Below are 10513 nucleotides of genomic sequence, written 5' to 3'. Positions count from 1 at the left end.
CGGATGTAGGAAATCGCGGCTTCGATATGCAAACACGCCCGAGTCCGAAATCAAACTGTGTGAATCGTGTGACTGGGGGAAATCATCAATTATTTTACAGCCAGCAGCCGGCCGCTCGCTGTGGTCCGATCTATGATGCACTAAACTTTCCGTTCTATCCCCAACTAACTAGTGCGAAAACGCCAACCACCAACAACATGAGAGCGGCTCGAAGGCGGATTCATTCAGCAACAGCTTGTTTGGCGCGTAAACAAACCTCCCGATATAGGTACTTAGCTACTTCGGCGGACAACACAAACTGTATCCCCCGTTCCTGTTATCAATGGAAGTTAGGTACCTACTTATGTATGGCTACGTATGAATGGGTGGCAGAAATTTGCGAACCGAAATACTAAAAGGGGTGGAATTTATTAACTTCCAGCTGGACGTGATATGGATATGATTGCAGTTACTAGGAAGAACCTCGCGAAAGTTGCCATAAAACCATCGATTTTTATTGCCACAAACAACATAGGTACTGGTTAACCGTTAACTCAACCCATCTGATTTTGTTTGAATCACTAGTCCATCGTATTTATTATGTTATCATATAATTATATCTTTAGAATTTTCGATACGCCCATGTAGTGAATATATGTAATAAATAATAGTAAAATAAATCTTTATAATAAATAAATAAATATCTAGTGTTGTATATAAATGTTTTTCAACATCAATTTTCCCTTTCTAGTCCCTGAAATTTCATCTAAGTTGGATTCATTTCTTTACAAAAAAAAAAAAAAAAATATATATATATATAAATAACATCTAATGATTTGTATCAGTGAAGATGAGTTAGAAACAACAACGAATAAAATATGGAGAATCTTCCAAAAATTCTACACCGAAAAAACTATTCACATGACCGCTACGTGAAAATGTACATAGATTTTTGCCACCCTGAAAATCATGTGGAATCTACGTGAATTTCAGGTAGCAAACAAAGCCCGCGTAGCGGGCAGAATTCACGTAATTTTCATATGGGTTGTATGTGAAAAGAACGTAGATAGAATGTGAAAGGGATTCGTACTGCTACATGCGATTCACGTAGATTTCATTAAAATATGGACGTTATGAGTTCTTTTCAGATGTTAGAAATAAAAAATCTGTTGATGTTGCAGGACATTTTATTATTCCAAATACAAGATACACTATTCATGTTCACTTAAGAATTTGCTTTTCACATACTATTTTTAACAATACTTGCACTTGGGGATTTTTTTTTATTATCTGACAATTTGCGCCGGGGGTCTTCAGATTTTCCCCAAAATTGAAAATTTGGTTCATTTTTGCGACTTAAAAACACATGTATTTTTTCAGATTTCTAACATTTTTATTTTTTGAGTTAGCTTCGGTTAGATTTTTTTGTCAGTAAAAAATAACCATTTTTCAAAGCTACATAACTCTGTTATTTTTCAACGGAAATTATAAAAAAGCACATCAAAATGCATTGAAATTTTATCAGCTTTCCAAATAAAATAGCTGGAAAAAAATAAATAAAGACCTTCAACATGAAAAGTTGTAAATAAACTTTAAATGGCGTCTAAAAGTACCGGCTGCACCACCGAATATTTTGCAAAAAATACCATTGAATAGCTCAATTTATGATGCAACTTTCATCTGAAGACACCAAAGTGGGCCATTAACTCCTTGAAGAGTTATGAAAGAAATAATGACGATAAATCTCTTTTTTTGCGACGAAAACAAACAATGGTCGAACAACTGCACACACATATGAAGTTAGCGCGCACTTCTAACAACATGGAAACAAAAGAACTTACCAAAGCAGGTAAAAAGCACTACTTTTTTGTGCTTTGTAGAGTATTTGAATCATAACTGACTTAAAATTTTAACCAAAATTCTGAGTATCGTATTGTTTATGTGATATAACTAACAATGGGAATGTTGCTTTTACAACCTGGTCATATACTATATAACTTATTAACTTTTCGATCAAAGATCATAGTGAAGCATAATCAATGCCAATAGTAGAAGGTTCAGTGCCTGTGTTTGGGATCACAAAAATGTGATTAAAAAATGAAATATAGACGTGCTTTACATAGTTTTTATATCGGGAGCTAAGCACTGGGACACCAAAATCCATTCCCATTGATCATTAACAAAGAGTGTGGCACAAATGTAGAAATAATCGAAGAGCTCAGTATGGCCAGCCCGGGCTGTAAACAGCATCATTCCCATTGTAGGTAATATGACATTGAAAATATGATACTTTTACCGTATTCGTTTTCTCCATTCGCCCAGTTTTGAGGTTTATCATACTAGAACGAACATAATTTGTCGTCAGTGTTTTGCTACCTCGATCAAGCGAATCTTCAGTGTTCCACCGTCCATTTTAAATCAAATCTGGGGAATTACCGATGCAAAACTGAGCGCATAAACTTCTAAAAATGACAGCAAAATTTGCAAAACTTGTGACCTGGTGCAAAACTGGGTATAAACGAATACGTTATTAGATTTTTGGATATAACATGAAGTCAGTTTAGCTGCAACACTATACAGCCCCTACTTTCATAACAGTCCCATATTAAAAAACAAGCAAGCGAGAAAATCAGCTTTCCCTGTTTTGGAATACATTCTTAAATTGTGATCACCACTTTCGGCATAAACGAAAATCGTTTCTAGGTTGTCATAATAAATCGTAAGACCTGAAATTTTCGAAATTAAGGTATTGGTAAGGTCGAGAGCACCATTTTTATTCATTATGGGACTGTTAATCGACCATATTTGAAACCTTTTTCAAATCTACTCGCATAACAGTCCCATACAGAATATTTTTTTCTCACCAAGCTACTTTCTAAGACTTAAATTTGATCATTTTTGAACTTCTAAATGCAATTGTCAGAAAAAGAAACATACAAAATATCGTAAATTCCACATTGTAAGTTGAATCTTTTTACGATTTTTTATTGCATCCGATAGTTTTTCGCTCAGGAAGTCATTCCTAAGGAAGTCAGACCTGCCTTCGAAAACTCGTGTGCATCATTCGACATTAAGTGAGTTAAATTTGTTTTAAATGATTCAACGCAATAAATCAAAGACTATTTCGCCGAAAGAAGCATTGAAAAGTAACCAAATCCGTGGTATTTCATGGAACTGTTATTCGGGTATATTTCATATAGGACAGCCACAAATTGATATTTTTTTCGAAATTTGTAGAACAAACCCTCTTTTTTTAGTGTTTTATTTTGAATCCCTATGTTGACCTAAAATGACGAAAATTCATATGGGACTGCTATGTGAGTAGGGGCAGTCTACAAAGCACAAAAAATAGTGTTTTTTACTTGCTTTAAAAAGTTCTTTTGTTTCCATGTTGTTAGAAGTACGCGCTCGCTCCATATGTTAGTGCAGTTGTTCGACCATTGTTTGTTTTCGATGCAAAAAAAGGGATTTGTTGCCATTATTTCTTTCATAACTCTTCAAGGAGTTGATGGCCCACTTTGGTGTCTTCAGATGAAAGTTGCATCATAAATTGAGCTATTCAATGGTATTTTTTGCAAAATATTCGGTGGTGCAGCCGGTACTTTTAGACGCCATTTAAAGTTTATTTACAACTTTTCATGTTGAAGGTCTTTATTTATTTTTTTCCAGCTATTTTATTTGGAAAGCTGATAAAATTTCAATGCATTTTGATGTGCTATTTTATAATTTCCGTTGAAAAATAACAGAGTTATGAAGCTTTGAAAAATGGTTATTTTTTATTGACAAAAAAATCTAACCGAAGCTAACTCAAAAAATAAAAATGTTAGAAATCTGAAAAAATACATGTGTTTTTAAGTCGCAAAAATGAACCAAATTTTCAATTTTGGGGAAAATCTGAAGACCCCCGGCGCAAACCCGTCAGATAATAAAAAAAAATCCCCACTTCACTTATTATTGAATTTCACTTACCTATATAAAAACATAGTTGCGACTACTCACATAAAATCAGCATCTCCATCACGTAGAATTTCTTTTTTTGTTAGCACCAACTGTTGGATCCACGCCATATTGGATACTGAATTCTTTCACATAGATTTTACGTGAATAAGTTATTCAGAGCTACGTGAACATCACATAGAATTAATCAATTAATGTACTTGGCGGATCAATGGATTTTCACGTAAATCGAATGTGTCTTTGTTTTGAAAGGAAACGGCTATGTGAATTTCACGTACGGATCAAGTGAATTTGTAATAGTTTCTAAGTGGTTCATGTAAGTTAAGCAAAAATTCACATAACGAGCGCCTACGTGAAAATCCAGGTGAATTTAACGTTTTCTTTTCGGCTGAGTGTATCCGCGAGAGAAGGAGAAAAATATGATGAGAAGAGAGTGAGAGCCAAATATTGGAACTTCGGGTTCGACGTATTGAATGTTTGGATAAGAGCTCAGTTTGAAGAAAGTTGAACTAAAAGCATGTTGTAAATGCATTTTAAGATATTCCATAGCAATTTATTATGGAATTGTGGTTTGTTAGTTCGGTGAGTTTCGATAGCCCAGTGCGATACCCATTTTCCCAACCCTAAATGTTGTGATGTATCGATTAGTATCTATATTTCAAATTAATAACCCTAACCTAACCAGATACCTGAAGCAAGAATTTGATTTTTTTAAGTTTTAACCCTAATCCGTTCCAGTTTTTAACCCGTTATAGTTCTTGAAGCGTCTATTTGACACTCCTGACAAAAACCGCAATGTCTATCTTGTTTCTCAACAGATTTGTAAAAAAATTATATTTTTGGAAACCTATAGGTTTCCAATACTATAGTAATGTCACATTTCATATATCCACTCAGTCGAAAAGAAATCGTTAAATTTACCTGGATTTTCACTTAGGGGTTGATTACGTGAATTTTTGCTTGATTTACGTTGAAGCACTTGGAAGCCAATCACTTGATCCTAGCGTTAAATTCACATAGTTGTATGCTGTCAAAACAAATACACATCTGATTTACGTGAAAAATCCAGTAATCCGCTCAGTATATACGGAATTGGTGCATTCTATATGATGTAACTCTAAAGAGCTCGTCCACTTAAAATTTATGTGAAAAAATAGTTCTTTATATGGCGTGAGTCCATCAGTTGGTGCTGTCAGGAGAAAAGTTCCAAGTGATACAGTGAGCGAAATAAGAATAGCACCACTATGTGTTTTGCTTGTTATAATATGAATGACTGAAAATTACGAAAATTTTCTTCCACAGTTTGTTTTGAATTGCTTAACGGATAAATCAAGCATAAGTTTACTTTTTTTGGACACGTAGCAATTGACGTTGAGGACCAAAAATGTGAAAAAGGGGTGCGAAATAAGAATAGCACCACTTGAGTTTTTCAACAAAAACAAGATTATTTTTAAAAATTTACTGTGTAAAAGTGAATAATAATGCTTCTACGAGTTTTGTTAATAGATAACTGCATTTTAAGGAGTTTTCCAGAATTTCAAAGGTTTCCAAAGGTTTTAAAAGGGGGCTTTAAGAGAAGCTCCTCTAGCGTTAAGGAATTCGATATTTGAGCTATAAAACTTTATCAAACTACTTACTTTCTTCATTTAAATGACGTGAAATGATGAAATAAACATTTGGGATTAATTTTGAATCAGAAAAAACAGGTTGGAAATCAAAAACTTTGATTTTGTTCAGTCAACCATATTTTTTCCCAGTTTCAAGTCGTAGATGGCAGCACTATCTTGCAGTTAGAACCAAATTTGATCTCAAAATTGATTTTCCAGATTAATTTAGGCCCATATTCATCTATTTGAGGTATTTTCCCATCACAGTTTTGTGGAAGTTCACGCTGCAGAAAGCTTTTCCGGATTTGCAAAAGAATCACCAGCACAAAAATGTACAACAGCCAAAATTTCTGCTCATCTCAACTTCCGATTCAATTGCAAATCATACCAATAATACTGCTAGCCGTCTGGTCAATCAAGCTCCATTGCAAAGTATAACTTTATTCTGATAATCGGTCCAAAAAATTCACTGTTAGACGTTGATGCAATTCTATTTTTTTTTTTTTTTTTTGATTTAGTGATCTTATAATTTCCAAAGCGTTCACACGGTACATGTATTTATTTCTTGACCAAAATCATCCAGCACTCCCTAATTAATCCCGGATATTCGAAAATTGGCATGAATTTGGTTAAATGGCAAGATAGTGCTGCCATCTATGACTTGAAACTAGAGAAATAGTGTTTAACTATTATAAAATATGAGTATTTTTTAATTTCAACATGCTTTTTGGATTCAAACATCATTTTGCATCATACTTATGAATGTTAATGAAGAAATCATGCAGTTTGATAAAGTTTTATAGCTCAATTATCGAATTCCTTAACGCTAGAGGAGCTTCTCTTAAAACCCCCTTTTAATACCTTTGAAAACCTTTGGAATTCTTGAAAACTCCTTAAAATGCAGTTATCTATTCAAAAAATTCGTAGAAGCATTATTATTCACTTTTACACAGTAAATTTTTAAAAATAATCTTGTTTTTGTTGAAAAACTCAAGTGGTGCTATTCTTATTTCGCACCCTTTTTTCACATTTTTGGTCCACACTCAACGCCAATTGCTACGTCCTAAAAAATTAAACTTATGCTTGACTTGTCCGTTAAGCAATTCAGAACAAATTGTGGAAGAAAATTTTCGTAATTTTCAATCATTCATATTATAACAAGCAAAACACATAGTGGTGCTATTCTTATTTCGCTCACTGTAGGAAAGCTGATTTTTCGTAAGTAATTTTTTTTAATGTCTGTGTTTAATATCATAGAGATTTTCAGCTTTCAGCTGGTTCATCTCTTTATAAGTAATTAAAAAAATGTTATTTATTTATTTATTTGTTTATATCGTGAATCGTTAGTACACACATACATTGTTGGTTTTGCTCAAAACTATAAAAAAAATATAAAAATAATCATGTTTGTGAGTTCAATGACTTAAAACACTCTTTGAGTTTATGCCGAGATGTTGTAAAGTCAATGGCTTCACAGTGTTGATTATAATAGTTCATCATGCTGTTGATTGGTCCAGTTTTTGCGTCTTCTGTGCGATGGTGATTGAGGGCAAATATACTCCAGTTTCTAAGTCCTCTTGCTGGCGCGTAAAAATTTAATTCGGAAGGTAGTTCTGCTGTATCAACTCTCTGCGAAACAATATCGTTTACAAAAGAAATCATTGCATACGCCGTTTTCTTAGTGTTTGGATGTCGATTAACATGCAGCGAGCCTCATATGATGGAAGACGGTGTGATGCCCAACCTAGCTTAGGAACAGCATATAACAGAAATTGGTTTTGTACTGATTCTATTCTTCCTCCATGAAAACCTGGGCGAGGAGACCACACAATACTATAATATTCCAGAACGGACCTGACATAGGCAACATATAAAGGGTGATACGGTCAAAATTTGGTCAATATCCACTTGACGTATTTCTTTCAATTTTGCATTTAAAAAACCTGAACACTTCTAATTTTGACGGTGTGTGTGTAGAATGTTGCTCCTATTTTGATTTTGGAATTCACTCTTCAGTTGGCAAAATGTAGTCCAAGGAAGAAGAGCAGCGTATCAAAATTTTGCTCGCTCATCGCGAAAATCCGAGCTACTCGCTCGGAAAGCTGGCAAAATCGCTAAAAGTTGCCAAATCAACCATTACAAATATAATTAAAGTGTTTGGGGAACGTTTGTCGACAGCCAGGAATCCAGCCTTTCTTCGGGGGGAAATCGAAAACCGGAAGCCGCTGAGACGACAAAGAGAGTTGCCGGTAGTTTCAAGCGAAACCCTAACCTCTCTCTCCGAGATGCCGCAAATAAGCGGGGTGTATCGTCTACAACCGTGCATCGAGCCAAAAAAACGAGCCGGATTATCGACTTTCAAGAAGGTACTGACTCCAAATCGCTATGATAAACAAAATACGACGGCCAAAGCGCGATCCCGGAGGCTGTACACGACGAAGTTTGACTGCGTGGTAATGGACGACGAAACCTACGTCAAAGCCGACTACAAGCAGCTTCCGGGACAGGAGTTTTATACGGCAAAAGGAAGCAGATATTTTCAAGCACATGAAACTGTCAAAGTTCGCGAAGAAATATCTGGTTTGGCAAGTTATCTGTACCTGTGGCTTGAAAAGCAGCATTTTCATAGCTTCCGGGACTGTCAACCAAGAAATTTACGTGAAAGAGTGTTTGAATAAACGTCTGCTGCCTTTCCTGAAGAAACACGGTTGTTCCGTACTGTTTTGGCCGGATTTGGCATCTTGCCATTCACGGAGAAAAAAGACGGTAGTTGTTCCAATTATTTCAGCTTGTTATACCAATAATCGAAATGCAGTTGATTTTTTCGCATTCAACTGCTTTTATAATAGATTCAACTACAAACTTCTAATTGTCCTTACGCAATCAACTATCAATATAATGCGTTCAACTGTATGATTTATTTTATGCATTCAACTATAAATACAATAGATTCAACTACAAACTGCTGATTGACCTTATGCAATCAACTATGAATATAATAGATTCAATTGTAATGGTATAATTGATTCAATTGTAATGGTATAATTGATTCAACTGTAGATATGATAAATTCAACTACAATTGTATGATTGACTATAGGCATTCAACTATAAATATAATAGATTCAACTGTAGTGGTATAATTGATTCAACTGTAAATATGATAGATTCAACTGTAGTGGTATAATTGATTCAATTGTAAATATGATAGATTGAACTACAAATGTATGATTGATTCTAGGTTTTTAATCATAAATATAGTAAATGAAACTTGATTGTTATGATAGATTCTAGAATCTAGAATTTACAATAAATATATTTGGTTTAACTGGCATCAATGTTTAGATTTTTCTCTTGCCGCCATTTCAGTTATTTGCATTCGCGGCGGGAGGTGACAAAATTTTTTTTTTTTTGCCGTACCAGAAAAGCATCTTGCAGATTCGGATACGGGTGGTAGGTAATTAATATTAAACGTTAAAATGTTTTTGTCCAAAATCATCCGAATTGTTGTAATTTCAGGTAACATGCGGGAAGCAGACGGAAGAAATACTGGAGCAGCTAGAGGTTCAAGAATGATTTCTCCGGAACAAAATTCCTCTTCATCGACTTCTGAATCGTCAGCTCCGGCCATCATCGGAACAACCACAGACTACTCGCCGAACCCAAAGCCACCGCTAGCACTCGAAAAGGATACGAACAGCACAGCCAGCAGCTACATTCCAGCATTCACAGTTACTGTACTCGAGAATTCCCAGCCCTCTCAGCTGACTTCGATTTGCCCATCTGTTGGCCCCGTAGAATCAACCGTGACTGCAACCGTTCATCAAGCTTCGCTACCGGCTGCGGCCATCATTATTGGAAGGCAAGTTTCCGGTAGTTCTACCGAAGGCAACATGCCATACAGTGGCAACGGGGGATCCGGTTTCCGTAGCTCCTTTAATGGACGCGTTCCATTCGCTCGTATGCTTTCCAGCAACCCTAGCAGTGATCGGCGCTCCGGGAATGCCGGTGCTGAAATTTATCCTATTTCGGCATCTTCGTCGATTGCCAGCTAGTGGATCCAAAATAATCCAACTGAAGAAGAAGGTTTTGGTGCAGCTCGCGCTTCGGTGATTTTAACTACCATCACCATCATCATCAATTCCAGAATCACCAGCCACGGTTCTCGAATAATCATGGTTATGATGGTAATTTTATGGAGGTGATGGAGGTTTAAGTTTGTTTACATATTAAAATGATAAATTTATTTTAAGAAATACAATGTTCCTATACTCTTGCTAGCTTTTATTTCGGAACCAAAATTAAAGGTTCTGAGCCTAGTAAAAACCTATAAAACTTCCGAAATCTAACTTTTTTTAATTGTATACATGAAATAAATCATATAAAATAAACTTTTAATTCTATAATACACAATAATTGAATCGACTACAAATATAATTGAATCAACTGTTTTTGTATAATTAAATTTACTATATATATAATTGAATCAATCATACAATCAAAGTTGAATCTATCATATTAATGGTAGAATGAAGAAATTCAATCATACATATGTAGTAGAATCTATTATATTTATAGTTGAGTGCGCAAAATCAATCATATCGGTATAATTGAATCTATTATATGCATTGTTGGACACAAAAAAACAATCCGAAAATCAATTGTATATATAATTGAAAGTTTGATATTTATAGTTAGCCGAGAATTAATCAGAAATATGATTGAATAAAAGTGGGTTATTGTTAAAAATACTATACTTTTTTCTCCGTGTTACGGTAAAAAGGCCATGAAGTGGTACGCCGCCAACAACGTGCAGGTGGTTCCCAAGGACAAGAACCCTCCCAACACGCCAGAGCTCCGCCCAATTGAGAAATACTGGGCTATTGTCAAGTGAAACCTAAAGAAGACCATAAAAACTGCTAAGGGCGAGCAGCAGTTCAAGGCAAACTGGCTTTCTGCGGCGAAGAAGGT

General features: G+C 35.1%; 1 protein-coding gene across 2 annotated transcripts; it reads left to right on the top strand.

Annotated features, from left to right (window-relative positions):
* The first annotated feature begins 8913 nt into the window (after positions 1–8913).
* LOC129750537 (uncharacterized) lies at positions 8914–9774 on the top strand. Of its 2 annotated transcripts, none has more exons than XM_055745488.1 (2): positions 8914–8995; positions 9062–9774. In XM_055745488.1, the coding sequence occupies exon 2, from the start codon at positions 9067–9069 to the stop codon at positions 9595–9597; it is 531 nt and encodes a 176-aa protein (XP_055601463.1). In that variant the 5' UTR covers positions 8914–8995; positions 9062–9066; the 3' UTR covers positions 9598–9774. The 2 variants fall into 2 exon arrangements, with proteins under 2 accessions (XP_055601463.1, XP_055601464.1); XM_055745489.1 differs by having other exon boundaries at positions 8935–8999.
* The last annotated feature ends 739 nt before the right edge of the window (positions 9775–10513 follow it).

Source organism: Uranotaenia lowii, chromosome 3 (genome assembly GCF_029784155.1).
Source record: "Uranotaenia lowii strain MFRU-FL chromosome 3, ASM2978415v1, whole genome shotgun sequence".
NCBI classification, from domain to species: Eukaryota; Metazoa; Arthropoda; class Insecta; order Diptera; family Culicidae; genus Uranotaenia; species Uranotaenia lowii.
This window is presented reverse-complemented; position numbering and strand designations above follow the sequence as displayed.

Coding starts and splice junctions, on each gene's coding strand:
- LOC129750537 (XM_055745488.1), top strand. CDS start 9,067: ATGCGGGAAGCAGACGGAAGAAATACTGGAGCAGCTAGAGGTTCAAGA.